The 19318-nt window shown below is 42.1% G+C and overlaps 1 protein-coding gene across 7 annotated transcripts in view; it reads right to left on the reverse strand.

Annotated features, from left to right (window-relative positions):
- mib1 (MIB E3 ubiquitin protein ligase 1) overlaps positions 1-19318 on the reverse strand; it is a 57240-nt gene that overhangs the window by 3887 nt on the left and 34035 nt on the right. For 4 of the 7 annotated variants that reach the window (XM_006792112.3, XM_035908383.2, XM_006792111.3 and 1 more), the window contains 7 exons: positions 8211-8343; positions 6826-6912; positions 6199-6357; positions 2925-3106; positions 1731-1920; positions 1567-1645; positions 1312-1452 (listed from right to left, as the gene is read on the reverse strand). In XM_006792112.3, the coding sequence (XP_006792175.1) occupies positions 1312-1452; positions 1567-1645; positions 1731-1920; positions 2925-3106; positions 6199-6357; positions 6826-6912; positions 8211-8343 (971 nt within the window). The remainder of the gene's footprint in view (positions 1-1311; positions 1453-1566; positions 1646-1730; positions 1921-2924; positions 3107-6198; positions 6358-6825; positions 6913-8210; positions 8344-19318) is intronic. The other 3 variants (XM_035908384.2, XM_035908382.2, XM_006792113.3) reach the window with 1 other exon arrangement.

Consider the following 19318-nt stretch of genomic DNA (forward strand, 5'->3'; position numbering starts at 1 on the left):
AAATAAATCGAAACTGGCTCTTTTGCAGCTAGAAAAATGTTTTTGAAAACACCGCACAGTTTCATAACTGCTCCATATTTCTTTTCAGAAATGGGGGAGCTCTTATAATGTGGATTCATGTGGGTATTATATGCATGCATCATAGGAGGAGCTGCAGGTCATTTCTGCGATACGCTTACAAATGAGTTCATCCATTCTATGTGAATGTGATTAGTCAAACTTTTGGAGGCCACAGGAACATTAATAAGGTTATCTGTGTGCTCTGACATTATTACGTTATTCAGTAAAAGTCAATCTGGAGATGGCTTCTAGGGTTCTACATTAAAAGATTGGGATTTGAAACTAAATCTTCTCTGCTCTGAAGATCTGTGTGCTGATTTCAGACATGGCAGTGAGGCTGCCGTCCACTAAGTGGAGGCTACTACAAATGGTGCGAGCCAAATGGTTCTAATGATTACATTATGACAGATTTAGATGTAGAAGTTTGGAAAGCAAGCGTAACAATTTTATTTATTTATATATATATTTTTAAATGTGTCTCTATGGATGAAAAAATACAAAGAAAACATGACAGTGATGATCATTCCACCTCAAATCATAACATATTTATAACTTTTTCTGCTCAGCCACCTCTGATTTGCCTTAATGTGCCTTGATTGAACTCTGGATATATATGATGATGATTTTGGATCGTTTGTTTGTTTGTTTTTGTGGTACAGTACATCATATTTGCTGACTTGTGCAAGAAAACTGAATGACAACAACACTTTTCTTAATTTTTCGCATGTGTGGTTTTGCATTAACACGACATGCAGGTACATTGTATTGTATTATTTCTGCACTATCAATATTTTTCTTAAAGTGTGCACAAACATGGAAATTTGTAGGACAGCTTTAATCTTTTTTTGCCATATTTTATGCTGAAAAATTCAGAACATTTCTTGATGCAAATTCCACATTTTATTGTATATATAATTTTTATGGTAAGAAATGGTGGTGAGATTTTCATTTGTAATATATCTTAAAACGTATTTGATATATGAAGCAAAAATTTCCCAGCAATCATTATATATGTCCAGACTTTGGACCATAAACTTTTTAGGCGATTCAGGGATGCTCGAGCAGAACGGCCACGATGATTTGAGATAGAATGACGCAAACATAAACAAACTGCAAAAGCTAAGCAGCAACAAAGCAAAAGATAAAAGTAAAGCAGATTATTTGGAAAAAGTAAAGAAATGAGAAAAGAAAAAGAAAAATCTTTGAAGAAAGGGGGTGGATTAAAAGGAAACGTGTGGAAAATTCACTCACTAAGGTCATCATCATCATCATCATCATCATCATCAGCGGCATCATCCTCCATACCTTTCCCTCCACAGCAAAGTACGAAGGGGGTGCGGCGTTCCACCACAGCCCGGCACTGTACGCACTTCTTCATGAGGCTGGCACAGTCTGGAGGAAAGATGAAGAAGATCATCAGTGCAAGAGAAAAAATCTATATTCGCTTTAATACTCACACAGAAGCCAAAAGAGGCAAAATGATGCTGAAAGGTGAAGTTAACTTACTCTCACAAGCGCACATGTGACCACAGGGCTGGAATAACACCGCTGCCTTTTTATCGGAGCAGACTACACACTCCTCGATCTGTGGACGGACAAACACAAGAATTAAAAAAATTAAATAATCCTCACTCCTGTCTGTGTCAAGTAGCGGCTGTGCTTCTTGATACCTTAGTTCTCGACTGCACTTGTTCTTTGCAGATGAGACACTTCTTGACACGAGGCGAGCAGAGGGAGCAGGTGGCGATGTGTCCACAGGGCCCAAAAAGAGTGTCTCTCTTCATGTCCGAACACACCATACACTCCTCCAGTGACTCGATGTTGCTGTTCAGAGATGGGCTGCGGGTGCCCACCTGGCCGCTGGAACAGAAGACAGAGTGTGTGAGCGAGAGAGAGTAACGATTACAAGCGAGAGGCCGGAGAAAACGAAAGATGAGGAAATGAAATAAAAAGAACAAAATAGAACATGACTGTACCAAAATGTTATCTCTTCCTTTATATCTTTAACCCTTTAGTGCATACCTAGAATTAATGCCATTCAATGTGTCCCAGACCGCTGCTTCCTTTCACTAATGGGTTTACAGATATCATGTAAAAAGCGCATACAACAACAAAAACATTATAGCCCAGACACAGACGCGCTACGGATCTGATCAGCTGCTCACAGCACTTCCTACGTTGGAATATACGTCATCACGTTGTCAGCATGTATTTTGACATGTTTTTATGTTCAGCAACTGATGTCATCTTCCCGGGAATTGTAGTGTTTTTCCCTCCTCCAAGGCCTATCACAGCTCCTTGGGTGCTATTAAAAAGAGATGTCTGACTCTGTGCCTGTCTAATTACAAGTTCCTGGGATACTTAGAACTCTGATTGTGCTATTGGAAATACTTTATTCTTTTTGCTAAATATGCATTTGATTTTTTTCCCTCTCTCCACAGTTTATAAAAAATGATTGCATCTGAGGTTTTAAAAAAAATCAATGAAAGCACCAGAATTTCAAGTTTTTTCCTGTCCCCTATGCTCCACACATCTGCTCAGTCTCATGATATTCAGTTTGGTAATTTTTGTGTAATCTTGTTGATGGACAAAAAGGCATCATAAGCATGTTAACTTTCCAGCTTTAAGGTTGGTTGTGTGTTGAATTCCTGAGACTCCATGAAGCAGCTAGCCAAGGAACAGCCTGGCACATAATGTTCTGTGAAACCGTTTCACCTAAGCTTTTGTACAGATTGTCCACGCTTGCTTTTTTATGCTGAGCTCGGCCCGGTACCTCCTGGCTCCAACTTCATATTCACTGTTTAGTCATGAGTGGCATCGATCTTCACATCCAATTCGGCAAAATGTCAGATGAGAACGTTTACCTGCTCTTTTCTTTGTGGCATTTGGCCAAAGCCTTGCAGAGGCTGGGGTCCGGACACAGGTCTAGAGGGGACTGGCCCTTTTTGTTACGAATGGTCAAGTCTGCTCCATTAGCTGCCAGGAAGCAGGCGATGGATGCTGCGCTCTTCTTCTCTGCCCCCTGGGTGCCCAAGCCCATGATTAACTGCAGAGAACAAGAAAGAAGCAGGAAAACACATAAAGTTAGAGAGGCACCAGGTTTTTTTGACATGACAGATTATTTTAAAGTTGAACCTGGGGAGAGGGGAGGTCTGTGATGTGCCTCTACCTCACACACAGTGGAACTTGAACCAGTAATGTAGTTAGGAGTGCAGTTTTTTATTTTATCAATGTCTTCAGAATTAAACTCATGTTAAAATACATACGGGTCACTTTGAATAACACGATCAGAAAGACATCTTAAGATGACTGTCAGAAAATATATTCTTCTAACCCCGAACCCAAAATCCCATTAACTGTAACATCTGTCTCCCTCCCATAGCTCATCGCCACACTCAGTCTACCCCAATTCAAAGTCTCTCCTGCAATTTAGAACTTCCATGTCTGATTGTCTCCAACCAGTAGCTTTTACATCTCATGCTGATGGAGCCATCGGGCCGGCTAATTCAATTCTCATTTTGATGGGAGGGGAGAGCCATGGGAGAGTGACCCAACTGCACACATCTCAATTAGGCCTGCTGTCTGTCGGTTCCGCTCCTCCGCGGGGGGAACCAGAGAGGGCAGGAAGCGGGACAGAAGAGAGGAGGTGGAGAAAGAGAAGAAAATGGAGTGGAAGGGAGACGGAAGGTGACAGGTACGGAAAATCTGTCACAGAAGCCATGCATTAAACTTCTCCCCATAGGGCTTAGTGATGTGGTGTTAACATGGAGACAGTTGAGGCCTGACATGGTCCTTTTGGCCTCTACGGAGGGACAGACTCGTTCAGGATAGGTAAAAGGGAGCAGCAAGCCAGATGACTGTTGGCTGCTGAGCGGATGATGGGCTGGTGCAGTTATCCAGTGATGCTGGTGATAAAGACTGTGGAGCGATTTCATTTTTCACATATTGGAGAGTGGCCCACGTGCTGATGTTATTTAAGGTGTGTATACAGGTCCTGAAGAGCACTGGGACAACTTCCAAGTTTTCCAAGAATGCAAATGCTAAAAGCTATAACAAGAATCTACACTCAGTCACCTGAGAGGAAAGAGGAAAATATGGAGAACTACACTATAATGCCAGATGAATTCACTCGTCCATCCAAATCATTGAATTTAGGTGTTCCAATCATTTCTGTAGTCACAGGTAGTGCTGGGCGATATGGAAAAGAATATTTATCACGATATGAATTATTTTATATCACGATAACAATATATATCACGATATACCACCTGACCTGTGGTCATCTGGAAAGTACGCAGTCTGTAAACAGCGAGCGCAGAGGGTGCAGTCTTTGTTAATGAAATGGTTATGCTCATGTAGGGCTGCGTATCTCTGCTCGTCCGTAGGTCAGTCGTCAAGGCATAATGCACGACACTGCAAACATCCTTCTCTACGTTGGCCCGGCACGCGTCATATAAGCGAGGCAACTCGACTTTACTGGAGTGCTTACGTACCTCGGATGAAGGACTTTGACGAGGTCACGAAAGCTGTCCTTCTCAACTACATAAACAGGGGCCATGCCTTTACAAATGTAATGCGAGATGGCTCCTGTGATTTGTTTATGGCGCTGGGACGTTTTCTCATAAGAGCCTTGTGTGAAAGACTGCTGTATCTTCGGCTGGCTATAGTTTTTCTTTTCCCAACTTGCTGCAAAGAAACAGCATCTGCATCAAAATAAACTATTTCCAACAGTGTAATTTTAGTTCTAAGCATCCCAGAAACGATACAGAAAAGCATAAAGTCAAACATAACTTTTAAAAATACCAGCATAGGCTTATAAGGCCCTGAAGGTAAAAGATTACATTTTCCGCGAAAATTACGTCACTTCTGGTTTCGGGCAGGTAATGGCGGACATGCGATAGTTCGCGCTGACCTATATTCCAACGTAGGAAGTGATATGAACAGCTGATTGGATTGGCAAAGCGTGTTTCTGGAATATTATGTTTTTGTTGCTGCAAGTGCTTTTTATGCAGTTTTTGCAAAGCCGTATGTGGAAGGAAACCGTGACCTAGGACAAGCTGATGGCATAAGATGTACAACTCCTCCGGTTTCATATGCAAAAAAAATTATTGCGCTAGCTCACGTGGTTCCAGTTCTACAGGGATTTAAAAATAGTTAGGCAAAACGGAGCGTGCCCGCTCCGACCAGTTTTAAAGGGTTAATGATATATTTTATGTAATGATTTATAAAATTAGGTTAGAAACAATAGAAATGATAGAAGACAAATGGCACGATAGACACTTTTCTATCGTCCACACGATATATATATCGTCATATCGCCCAGCACTAGTCCCATCCCACCATTACATGTTCCCAACTTTGTGGGAACAGTTTAGGGATGCTCCCTTCTGTTCCAACATGACCACACACCGATACACAAAGCAAAGTCCATAAAGATATGGATCAACGAGTTTGGTGTGGACACACTTGACTAGCCCGCACAGAGTCCTGACCACAAGCCGATAGAATACCTTTGGGGTTAATTACAGCGGAGACTGTGAGTCAGGCCTTCCGATCCAACATCAGTGTCTGACCTTACAAATGTGCTATGGAATAATGGTCAAAAATTCCCATGAACACAACCCTAAACTCCTAAACTGTTACAGCTGCAAAGGGTGGGCAGACATCATATGTGGATTAAGAATGGGATGCCACTTAAGTTCATATGCGTGTGAAGCCAGACGAGCGAATACTTTTGGCAGCATAGTGTAAGCTGCATATGTTACAGAATCACTAGTAGCAGGAAAACAGTGGCTGGTGACCAAACTTGTTAACGAGCCATATTACTGTGCACTGCCTTCCTGGCTTAATATATTTGGGAATGTCTAAATGAATCAGAACATCAGAACAGAATCATATAATAAGATGGCATTCCTAAAATTACTAAGTCAGCCTTTACTGCAGTATACCAGCATTGTTCATTATTACTGAGCTACAGTAAAAAATTCTAAAAACCTAAAGTTGTATATCAGTAAACACAGATACACAGAAACAAACATTTGTTTTATTTTTATGTATGGCCACCTCCTTAAGAATCCCTGACACACGTAAAATGTGATATAAGATGAACAGCGAGGTTAATAATAGATGCACATGTACCGTGTTCTTGGAAGGTTCCCAGGGCTCCACTTTGCTGACATCTTGCATATCTTGGAGCTGCCGCAATTGGGACAGCGTGTGGTGACGCAGTGCCTCGTGAAGCGGCGTGTCCCCATCCTTGTCCTGCACGTCGAGCTTGGCCTCTGCCCGCACCAGCAACTGTTAAAGAGAAACACATAAACAAAGAGTTGCACAAGCCGACAGCGGAGGGAAACTCGCAGCCGCCGTGAAACAACTTTAATTTAATGCTACAATGCAAATGCCACATCCTGATTTATAAGGTTGCCGGCTGCTCACAATGAACTGCTTCAGCATTGTGCTACCCAATTATAGAGTGCATTTTTTTGTGAGTCCACAAGGTGGCAACGTGGCAATCTCAATCCGATGCTACGCTAACACACTCTAACCAGCCTTAGAGAGCCTTTTTCCCTCCCCTCTGAAGCAGGACTTTGTTCAACTGCAGGACATCCAACCGTATAAATTAAATGTGGAGCTGCACCAATGTTTTTCTACTCCCCTTTGTGCACAGTGTAAAAAGACCGACTGAGAGATGACTAAAGACACAATGCTCACTAAGTAAGGCAAGGAAGAGAGGGAGAACAAATGAGAAAAAGAGGAACCACTAACCCGAACTATCTGGGTGTGCTGGCGCTCCACTGCCAAGTGTAATGCAGTCTGCTGGTTGACATTCTGAATGTCTAGGCTGGCGTTGCCCTGGGTGGTGGGAACAAGAGGGAAGCAAAAAAGCTTAATATACACAAGGGCAACAAACATGTTGTGCACACAGAGATGATAGACAAGTAATGAAATAAGAGAAATAAAAACAGGAAAAAAGAAAATATTTTATATTTAATTCCTTTGCACTTGAAAGACTGCAACATTTTTATTTGCCGTGACAGAACGTTGTTTCCTTTAGCCCTGCCGACCAACAAAGTATCACCCGGGAAGCTGGTGGGGGGAGAGAAAAAAAAAGGCATCCTACAATAACGCTGCATGTGATTGTCATTTCCAATTGCAAACACCTCAGCTGAGGAGATGTGGAGGGAAGATAAGTATTGTGATCAGGCAGCGTGTGAAATCCCAAAGTAATAAGACTGGCTGACTGGCTGGCTTGCTGGCTGGGAAACTGCAGTGCACCTTGTACTGTGGTGCAGTTTTTGAATAGAAAGCTGAGCCATCACTGCGAACAAGCCCAATGCAGGAACTTGGGGAGGAAAAAGCTGTCCCTGCTGAAAGGTAGCTTGCACTGCGAACACTCATGCACTGGAATGTTGCAGCAATGTTACTGCCTTGCACCATATCCTCATTAACCCAGTTCCTCCTTGATCAGGTGACTTTTGCTGTAAACCCGTGTGCGAGTTAGTCTTCAGGGAGCTAAACCTGCAATCTCGGTGAGGAAAAGAAAAAAAAAAAAAAAGAGCATGAACTTATGATTGCAGGAGGAGGAGGATATGATGGCCCAGCAGCACTAAAGAATACTCCTGGAGGACCAGCGAAGTGTATGGATTCAATAAAAAAAGAAAAAAAGAGGCATGTATAGGAGCTTCAACTGGTCTACAGCTTGCAGGCTGCAGGGGAGTGCAGTGAAAGCTGCTTTAATGGTCTGTAGGCAGGTAAAGCTAAGAGTGCAGGTTGCTTCAGTGCTTTGGGATAATTGTGAAATGTAAATTTTTTGTATTATGCTTTACACAGATGACTGTTTAAATGCGTTTTTCATTCACACGTCTCACAAGGGTCTGACAAAACAGAAATCCCCATGCCGTAGACTGCATTTCAGCGGTCTACGGAGGCAGGATAGATTCAAGATTGAAATCTACTTTCTAAAATTTTCATGGAACTACAGCATTGGCGTCAAACACTCCCCAACATCTGCTAGGTAGATACACAGGGAGCATGCTTCTGCTGCTCTTTTAAAGTGATAATGGTGCCTCTGTAGACATGCTGTTATAAAGTATGTATTACAGAAATAGCTGCCAGGTTAAGTGATTAAGCATGCATTCAAATGTTGCTACCTGGTGCACCAAAAGCTCAGCCACCTCCACGTGGTTGTTGAGGGCGGCCAGGTGCAGTGCAGTATAACCGTCGTCCTTCTTCTCGTCTACGATCCAAGGCCTCGGCAGTTTGGATAACAGCACACGCATGGCACTGCACAGAGGAGGAGGAGGAGGAAGACAAGGGCGGGAGAGAAGTCAGTGCTTTGCTAGATTCTGGGCTTTGGTGCATGAGAAGACAAAAAATCCTTCAAAAAGTCAGGACAATCAAGTTATTTTGGTATAAATTTTCTGATGTAATCAAAAACCTATCTATGACTCTCAGTCACTGTGCCGTACACGTCACAGCGACTGTGCCACTTATACACAGCACACTCCAATACACAGCTTTTCTTTTTGCAGCAGGGCATATCCCATTTTCACACATGGCGACAAGAATACTAAATCAACTTAGGGAGGAGTTGCTTTACCAAGCACAGTGTTATTTACATCAAGCTTTGAGCAGTGCAAGTGCTGCGTCTTATCTGAGAGTGTCCGTCCCCCCTACAGACTCTTGATTTAAAAAGGGCGGTCACTTTTCCCTTGATGATGCGCAAAAGCGCATATCATTGGAAGGCAACTTGGTAATCAAGATTTAGCTGCATTCACTCAGGTCTCCTCCTGGGGAAGAAACCGACGAGGTGGGAAGGGAGAAACATCTATTGTTTAAACAGAGCTGTTAAACAGAAGTGGTCCCGTGTGTCGACAAGAAGCGGTTCAGTGTCACTGAAGGTCATTTAGAGGATGTGTGCCACATAGACATGTGGCTGCAAAGGCAAATGTATGAGAGGAGTCACAGTGTCAGAGCAGGGATGAAAAAAAAAAGAAAGAAAGAAATTTATAAAAGGCCGACAGCGTCATTAAAGAAAGACAGAATGGCACATACATATTTCCATTGTTTATTAACAACAAAGGCAAGAGAACGTTAAAGTCAGAGAATGGAAATCTACGCTAAAGTCAAAATATGTAGATTTTACTTAAAAAGTTGTAATTAACAGTGTTGTAATTAAATGTCTTAGTGGCCTTCCAATTAAACAAAGCAGGTTTCACAGTATGGCAGTAATATACTTAAATATGTATTTCACCTCATTCATTATCTCTCTGTTCTTGACCCTAACTTCGTTCCTGCTCTAGTGCATGGCCGTACAGGAGAGAAATACTAAACGCTCAAATGAGACACATTCCCGCTTTTAATGTGCGAACAGTGCATCAACTCACTTTGTTCACATACAAAGAAATATAAAACAACATTTAGAAAAGCACATCCCTGAACTCTTCTTGTATCTTCTCTGTAGATAGGTACACAGTGTACCTTCAGTCACCATTAAGGCAGCAGCAGCAGTGCTGGGGGGGAACACTTCTGACCTTGTTTAACCCTGAATACGCATGCAGGGCATATCTTTAAAATGCGACAAAAAAAGAAACAGCCAGTTCGGCTCTGGTTCTTTGATACAACTGACCAGCGTGCACTGTGGTGCTTAAGATAAGCAGGATCTCAAACAGTAAAATGAGGCAGTGGGTTTGGGCACAGGGCAGGAAAGGCCACGGTCGACACTGGTCAGTGAAAATGCTCAACTGTTTGAAATAAAACGATAATCTAGCAAGCTTTTGGTCTAAATGGGAACAGGATGGCTGGCTCTCTGCGGGTGTTTTTTTTTGCTAAACCTATAGCTCGCCTCCCTCCCACTGGAATAATGAAAGAGAGCATCATCAGCACACCCTCTTGAGGAAAGCAGAGAGGCACGGGGCAGGCAGTCAGCACCTCTGTACGGACAGAGATTCAGGGCTGGCGTACTGCTGCAGTGATGAACAGCGCAGCACACTGATCCCAGTCTCCCTTGCTCTTTCGCTCACTCTCTCTCTCCCCCTCTCATTGCACAGACCCTCACACACACACGCACGCACACACACACACACACACCTGCATTGCTTGCAGCCATCTTCAACCACTTAATGCAGAGGAGCACTGCTTAAATGTGATAGCAACCGCACCCATTCTGCCTAATCTCACATTCATAACGTGTCCCCTTTGTTACAAAGACGTATTTGCTTACATACTGTAGATTTTACATCTCATAGGGGACTTCTGAGGAATTTCATCCGTGGCCCACCCGCTGGGTAGGACTTGAGGCTTAAACAAGCAAATCATTCAAGAAAAGATTTTGCCACATAAGGTTATCGCCTGAAGCTGCAACGCAAAACTTGTTCCCAGTGGTTCAAAACAACACTCGTTTAGCCTTGGTGAAGAATCGGCTACATAGGGACACACTGCATTTTTTTAAACCACAAGTTCCCACCAGAATCAAGGGCAAAACTGTCCCACATGAAGCCCCCGTTCTTACCAATTTTCTCACTCCTACTGGCAGAACATTCGCACATCTGGATTGGCTGGAAATATCCACCATGTATGGAAAAACTGGCCAATGAACGCACACCGGCTTTAATACAAGGGCACAGTGGCGCCTTCTAGCGTCCGAATCAGGCGCTTGAGCGCTGGGGCAGGTGTTTACTGGCGTAAGGAGCCCCTCCAATATGTCTAGATTGACAGGCTCCCCTGCCACGCTGGGTGAAATGGGCAGACATTAATATTAATGCCCCATACTAGCACTGCTGCAATGCAGTTAAGCTATTTGCTGTAAAAGCAGAAAAAAAAGACTGAATTAAGAACTGAGAAATAAATTTAAGTTGTGTTTTTATCTCTGGGGTGAGTGGTGTTAGCTGCGACTGAGGGGAGTATAGGAGAAACTGCGTGTTAGCTGATGAGGTCGGACGTTGAGAGGAAGAAAAGAGGAGAAAAGAGCGATTCTGACCAGCCCAGGGTGCAGAGGTTTTACTGAGCAGAAGAATGACTTGACCTGGGAGTTAACATTCACATAATTGAGATAACTGATGACTGAACCTTATAAAATAATGCTAGGGTGAATATGGAAAAGGTATGCTAGCATATAGGGGATAAGGGGGTACGCCATGAAACTGGGTCACCCTGTGAGAGATCTCAAAGAGCCCCTCAGGAACGCCACACTGGGTCTTGTTGTCTTTGGCTGCTATTTGTCATTGACTGTGACTCTGATGCCCTCAGCTTTGTGTGTGTTGGCATTTGTCATTGCATGTAAGACAGTGTGTGTGCACGCAATTGCTGGTGTGAGTGCGAGGGTCGACAGGGCCCTTCTGCTGCCCTCGCCTGGCTGACAGCCATCTGTGTGGTGGTCAGTAGCCGTTATTACAACAGGAAGTGAGAGTCAGGGGACAATAACGTGGGTAGGACAGGGCAGAACAGGAACAGTCAACATCCAGTCTAAGATTAATGGCTGCGCACAAACATATGGTTACTCTGATGTGGGAGACGTGTTTGGCATACCGTCACCCGTTAAATAAGGCTTCGAGCCCAAGAAAAAGATCCCAATTCTGCATCGGAAATGAGTCACCAAAAGGTGCCACCTGCTTCAAGAAAATAAAATTGCTTTATGCAGCCATTAATGAAAATGATCAGTCTCGCAAATCTTACAGTGTTTATATGGTTGAAACGTACAGATCCAAAGAATATGGCTGCAAAAACCCAGTACCTTCACCAAAGCTTCTGTATCAAAGGTAATTCTTGGCCTTGAAATAAAATCCCAGCAAAAAGTCTTCTTCTGCAAAGCTTCCAACAGTTTCAGGGACACAAATAGATCTGTTTTTATCCATATCAGGTAAAGGAAATTTAATGGATTGTATGACAACGCAGCAAACTGCACCTGCCAATCAAGACTATGTAATACAGCTGTAAAGCATTTGGAAAAAGCTGATAAGCAAACCTTTGGCTCAATGTATTTTGTCAAAAAAAAATGTTATTTGCCCAGCCTTTTTTAAACCGCCTCAACAGAGCTGGACTGGTAGCATTCCTTTCTACCTTACAGTAGGATTCTTTCCCCCTCCCAGGTCCTTCTTGGAATAGCCTTTCCAGAAAAGGCAAGTTCAGACGATACATGAGGTGTCAGCTCATTGAGGACTGGATCAATATATTCAGGTCCTTTGAAATAGTGGACCCACTACCTGACAAATCATTCACAGCTGCAGCACACTACCGCTGAAATGGAAAACCCACTTCTCCCCTTCCCACTCCGAGCAGGGAGGTGCTCTTCATCATGTGTGAGGCTCGATCCCCCCAACTCACCAGCAGCTGGTAGGGGGAAGAGTCATAAAACCGCTTCAGTGATGTTAAAACATGCTTACTGAAGGAGACTGCTTGACTGGTATGCTGCATGCTTCTAATGCCTTGTGTGTGTGCACATATGTGCGCAACTTCAATTACAGTAATTCAAGTAGCTGATATTTTTAATGCAAATATAACCCTCAGAGTTCATCGCGGCCACTGCCACACCCCTAGATGCAATTAGTTACAAGTTCACTTTGTCATGACCATCCCACAGGTATGTGCCATCCTGCTGTGGACAGAGTAAATAAACACAAGTAGCGTCCAGACCAGCAGTGCAGCAGAGAGCTGGGGACAAGAACCTAACTGGCTCCGCTCGATAAAAAAAGCTTTCATTACCATGCCGTGAAGAGAATAATTTTCCCCACAATGTGACCTTCCCCTGCCTGCCTCTACCTGAGGCCCCTGAGTGAGCATGCTTTTATTACGGACTATTTGCATAAACCAGGAAGGAAAGGGGTGCATTTCTCTGATGTTTTGATTATCGCTATAGTATTGCCGCTTCCTTGAAGGTTGTCCAGGAGACAAGAGATGCATTTTGAAACATCTCAAATTCAGTTTTCTGTCCATTTGGGCAGTAGGTGTGGTCTATAAAGGCTTAGCTTTAATTAGCCGTAAATCACCTGGTGATACGGAGTGCCCTGATTCATGGCAAGTCATGAAAAAGGGAAAAAAAAGGGACAGCAAGACAGTCAGAGAAGCCCAATGGCGCGTTAATATCCCATTGGTTCGAGATGACCCAATTATTTTCCCATGCTCCTCTTCCTTTGCACTTCATTCTCCTCAGCACCTTGAAAAAGCCTCATTTTCATTGCTGCACAAGCCATAATAGTCATAATACACATCCTTTTACTTAACAAGGGAAGAATGACATAAAAGAAGGAGCAAGGACATGCAGATTATATTAGACTAAAGAGACATCTAAATCATACTTACACTTACCAGAGAATGGCTCAATAACATCATTACTTATAAAACATCTATATAATTATTGAACACCACTTTTCCCCCTTATAGGCTTGGATAGACCGGGACTAGTGCAAGTATTTTGACAGCAGGGAGAAAAAATGTATATTAACCCACTGATTAAAGACTTATTAAAGGTTTAAAAAAGATTAATCAATTCCACTTAATGTGAAACAAATGACACAAATGTAAATGTTACTAAACCCATGCGTTAGTAAAACAAAGAAATAAATTGGAATATTCTGGAAAACAACTTGGAGCCTAATAATTTGTCCAAAATATGAAGGAAAAATATGATCTTGGTAGGCATGACTTCCTGTGATAGCCCTCAATGGAAGCAAATTATATCATTTAAATGAATAAAGCATATAGGGGAAGTGCAATGAGAATTAGACCATCATTTTATTATGGATTGTTAATGAATACTAAAAATTCAAACACATCTATAAAGGGAAGCTGGGAAAAAGAACTCAATATTGAAATATAAAAGAGTGACTGGCAAATCATATGGAAGAACCCCCAACCCACTAATTTTTGGACGTGGAGGGAATTTTGCTGAAATAATGTAATTATATGTTTACTTTAATCCTGCCTGTGATAAAGCAAAAACCCTCAAGTAAAAAGTGTGCTGGAGAGAAAATGTTAGCACTTGAAGAAACATCAGAATAGCTAAAACAAATCGCACAGTATGCATAATGGTAATAAAAAAGAATTAAATATGTTTCTCTAACGTTTCTGTGCCTTATGTAATTTTACAAATAGCCCCATTCTGCAAAGGGATAAATGACTAGTGAAATTATTAGAAATGGCTTATTAAAAGTCTATAAAATGGAAATGATGTCAGCCTGACCCCTCAAACCTGGGTCTGTAGAAAAAGTCACAAGTAGGGTGCAATATGGTGAAGAAAGGACTCGACGATGAGGATTCAATAACCAAACCCTTTGACATGTCATTGGATCTGTAATTCTGTTTAAAACAGAAGCTACTTTCAGCTGCTCCCTTATTCACAAGGGGTCACCACACCAGGAAGCGCCACATGTTTAATTTGGCTTCTTTGAGCAACCCCAGAGGGATTTGTGTCTCCTCCTGAGATTGAACCAGGAATCTTTCAATTTTTAAGTGAATGTATAAACCATTACATTTTGAATTCTAAAACAGATTTGGGAATGATAATACCATTGCACTGCACCAGAAGAATCTTATACCATCTATGAAGCGTGTTAGTATCATGTTTTTGGGCCTGTTTTACTACATGTAGGATAGGATGGTGCATCATCCTCAATATTTTCCACAGTAAATAGTCTAATATACTCTAATATTTTTATTTCATTTGGTTTACTGGCTTCTCTACTTTTAGTAAAGTGATTGTATTTTTTTAAAGGATTTAGTGAATATGAAAATCCAGGATGGTACGTACGTTTTAAACAAGTATAACAGTCAATGCTGATATTTGGACAATATATTGGTGCATCGCTAACATAGTTGGTTATATTGACATAGAAGTATAATAAACTTTGAAAGCAACAACTTTCTCTTGCTTGTGTTAGGCCTCAATCACACAGGCTTGCAGATTGATTGGAGCCCCATCTGGGATCTGGTCAGTGGTTGCCAAGGTTCCCTTTCTGTGTCATGCCACCACATCACTGCCATTTAAATTCTTCTCAAATGTTTAGGCTAAAGCTCTTTCCCTCAGCAACATCTACACTGCACAATCTGTGAGGCCAGTGTTTCATTCCCGATTAACAATTATTTTGCTGTGACTGAGATACTGGTCATGCTTTAATCATAAAGCTTATTTCACACTTATTTTGAACCAAAACTAGACATACTCCTGCTTGGTAAAATTAACAACAAGCCTTTCCAGATACACGCTCAAAGCAGTAAATAGAAACGAGTGACTGGCTACGAGTTCTGCAGAGCGGTGGAGAATTCGGCCACTCTGCAAGTCCTTCGATCGACAGCCACTCATCAGCCGGCCACTGTCACCGTATGGGAGGACAGTCTGAGAGGCCCCTATGATCTACAGGCTCAGGGAAAATCTAGCATCTTAAATCACTCCCGACTCCACCTCCCACCTTTTTATGCCTACAACCATGTCACAAATACATAAGCCCCACATTTCCCCTGAAACACTCATTTCTCTATGGTTTAAGCTGTATTAGTGGAAACCTGACAGCATCCCCCCTCAAGCATGATGGCAAAATGATGACAACGCACCATCAATTTTTCTACCACAGTAATTGGCAGAGCAGATCCAAAGTGACACAAACAAACTGCAGTGCTGCAGCAGATGAGTCTGACTTCTTCGGCATTTTTACTTATAGGCACATAAGCAGAAGACGACGCTGTGGCTGAAGGAGGAGTTTGGTAATTACAATCTATTGTTTGCAGTGGAAAATAATGGGGATCAAAGGACATTGTATCAGCTACTGCCTTCCCTAAGCACTGAGACAACAGGCCATATGTTCCACAGCAGCACAGAAAATGTCTAACCGCCAACTTGTTAATGGAGGGGAAATAGAGCTTATATGAATGTACTGTACATTACACACATACAGCACGGAAACGTCAACAGATTCCCCATAGATCCAGACTCATGATTCATTGCACAGATACTGCAATGAAGGTTTTCCACAGCAATTTTCCACATAGGCTACTCTGCCTAATCCCAATAATGTTTTTTTTTCCCTCCACAAAATGAAAGCCAATTTTCTTGAGCATGCAAGCATCACGCGAGTATCCACACAGCCACATGCACAAACACACCAGGAGACATAAACTAACAGAACTTCTTATCCTGTCTGACCTGTCGTGCTGCATTTACATGGAGCCATTGACTTCAGTGTCCATACGGGTTACCAAGGTAACATGGCCTGCATTATTCAACAGCTAAGCTTCGTTTTGATCTGAACACTGACCTGAATGTGTCCCTCAGAGTACATTAAGATTACGAATACCCACAAAAAACAAACAAAAAAAAAAAGAAATTGTATACCTTAACATGGACATAGAAAGCTAAACAAAGACAAAGCACATTTAACCACACATAATAATTACATCTCTCTCAGAGACTGATAATCAGGGATATGGATTTGAATCCTAAAAAATACTATTGTAACATTCCCAACCACAATCTAGGATGATGATAATGATATTCACTGTATGATACTAGTAGAATTTTGATAAATGACAAAATGTAAGAAATTCAAAATATTTGGTTATCTGTATAACTCTGGCTCTCTGAAAACCTGACTCAGTTATCTGAGGGCAGGAAGATATTAACATAAATTAACCCAATGCCCTATTAAACAGTAAAAAAAGGGCAATTAGGAGCTGCATCAAAAATTTTATATCAGTTTACTTTGCTGATGCTTCACCTCTCTACCAAGTTTTATGAAATTTGACTTAAAAGTTTTTGTGTAAAAAAAACAAAACAAACAAACAAAAAAACGCAGCGATATATATGTATAAAGTAGAACTGAAGAAATACCTGACAGCGAGTAACCAGCTGCATAAAATGTTACATACCAGCAAATTTTCTTCAGTTTTGTGTGGCGTGAAACTGTATTTAGCAATATTGAACTGTTACAGCAATGTTTTACATGCGTTCACTAAACTACGAAACAAGCAGCAAAGCTCAATGTTTCCTAAAAACACAAACCAATGTGAAATCACTGGTGTTAAAGTGTCACCTAATGCACAAATAAATTCTAAAACTTATTCCAATACATCAAATAAATAGATAAACTACACTAGTTTTTTAAGTGGTGGAGACAATATTAAAAATGTCTGACAGCTGCGTTGTGAAAGTATATCACCTTGCTCTGTCATATTTATTACCTGCATTGCTGAGGCACTTAAAGTGCCACAAATAAATCCTGCTCTTTCTAGGTTTGGCAAGTGGGCAAAAAGGGGAAAAAAATGCCATCAGTTAGTACAATGGCTTCACAATGCAAGCATTTCTCTTTGCATGCTATAGTCACTTTCCCAAAAGCTCTTTATGTCCTTGAGTCCCTTCCGTATGGGCTGTACCTCTCCCTCACTCCTTCCCTCCCTCCATCCCTCATTTCTTCTCTTCCCCCTCTATCCATCCATCCATGCCTCCCTCCCTCCGCTACCCCCAACCCTCCCTCTCCCTGCATGTGCTATAGCAACATAGCAGCCAGGACTCAATGTTTCAGCATGCCACAGGACAGACAGAGCATTACAGCATGGCTGAGCTTATCTATTGGCTCAGAGCCACTGTTGGCCCAACCCTAGGAGGAAGTGTGGGCGTTCTGATTGGTCATAGGGGGATTGGGGCTTGTATCAGCGTGTCCTCTGGCTGATCTGTTGGAGTGGTCCCAGCTCATAGAGAGGTGGACAATTGGGGGACTTTTCAAGTAACTCACAGTGCATGCTGCAGCAAAGTGGTACCCAGGTTTGCTGCATGAACCAGTCACTGCACTACATCTTTGATGGTTTCTCACTCCAGTGACTTAACTATTGAATAGGATACAGCGACACAATGCAGAGCCTAAATGAACAACCAGGGGAATAAAATAAAACAAAGGCCTAAATAATTACAAAATACAGGAGCAGCAGCTTAAATCAAGGTGCACAGTGTGCATGGTTTGATTTCTAGGTTTATGTTGAAATATCGCAGTGTGGATTTATCTTTTAATGAACTGTAGCTCCCCACCTGTAAATAGGTTCAATTCCACCAACATCCCACAAGCAGGAATGATCTAATATTACTGTGTACATTGGATCGAACATGGCAAATGGCAGATAAAATTGAAAAGACTAACAGATGCGTCACTGTGTCTGAGGAAGATCACTAATTTTGACCAAATTATATGACGTTCATGACAGTCTGCAAAGTTTGTGACAAAGTTTTCACACTGTTCTCAAACGCTAAATCATCTTTGTGTCCATAGAAGCTCTCTTGAGTCAGGATAAAAACAATCTTTAAAATCAGAAAGTCAAATTGTTGTTAGGTTAGGGCAAGCACAGCAATAAAACCTATGTAGAGTGCATGGGTTGTTTGCATCCTTCCTTCTAGAAAAGAAAAAAAAAAGATCATAAGCTATAAATTGAGGATGAGAAAATGGCCGTGGATTACAGGCATTTGTGCGAAGGTATCTGTGGAGTTTGTGAGTCACTTATTGGTGAAAAAATGTGGCACCAGTAAGCCTCGGTAAAAGATCAGAGAGGCAGAGGAACTTCCCCTGCAGTGAGGCTGAAGGGAACAATGGGCTACTGGATCAGAGAAGCTGACTGCCACTGGCTTCCCCCTCCAGCACCCAGGTAGGTTGGCCCTATTCATAAATCACTTTTATTCCTCCAAGCGCTCAACAGCCTCACCTCTTCAAATGATGCACTGTGTAAAGGGAAAAAGAGGCAGGCGGGTGTGGGGGGACAGGATACAAAAGCGGGGAGCTGTGGGAGGAGGGAGAAGAGAGGTGCTGATGGTGAAGTACGTCGAAATTAAGATGGTTAAAATGGTAAACATCTTTACTCTGTTTAACCGCTTTCTCGAAACTAAATCAGTATTTTTATCCACCTGAAAACTGAGCTTTCACAAAGACATCCCCAGAGGGTGTAAATCTGAAAAGGGCCAGTGCAGTGTAACAGTGTGGATACGCTAAACAGAACCTTCACATAGTAATGACCTAAAATAAGTCCAGTAACGATCAGGGGATGAGTGCCAGAGTGGACTGATGAAGAAAGTCTTGAATCTCCTCCAAAATGTTCTCTCAGGTTATTTCCCAGCCAAATTTTTTCCACATTTCAAAAGATACTGTCAATGTTTTCTGTTATGATGCCGCTGCGTGTCCTATGGTCGTTGTAACGTGACCTTTTTTTGGGGGCAATAGTACCAAATGAGAACAATAAACGCAGGACAATTAGGGAATTAGGGTAGAGGTGAGGGAGAGGGAGGATTTACAGG

The sequence above is a fragment of the Neolamprologus brichardi genome, chromosome 18 (genome assembly GCF_056152115.1).
Source record: "Neolamprologus brichardi isolate AB-2024 chromosome 18, ASM5615211v1, whole genome shotgun sequence".
NCBI lineage: Eukaryota > Metazoa > Chordata > Actinopteri > Cichliformes > Cichlidae > Neolamprologus > Neolamprologus brichardi.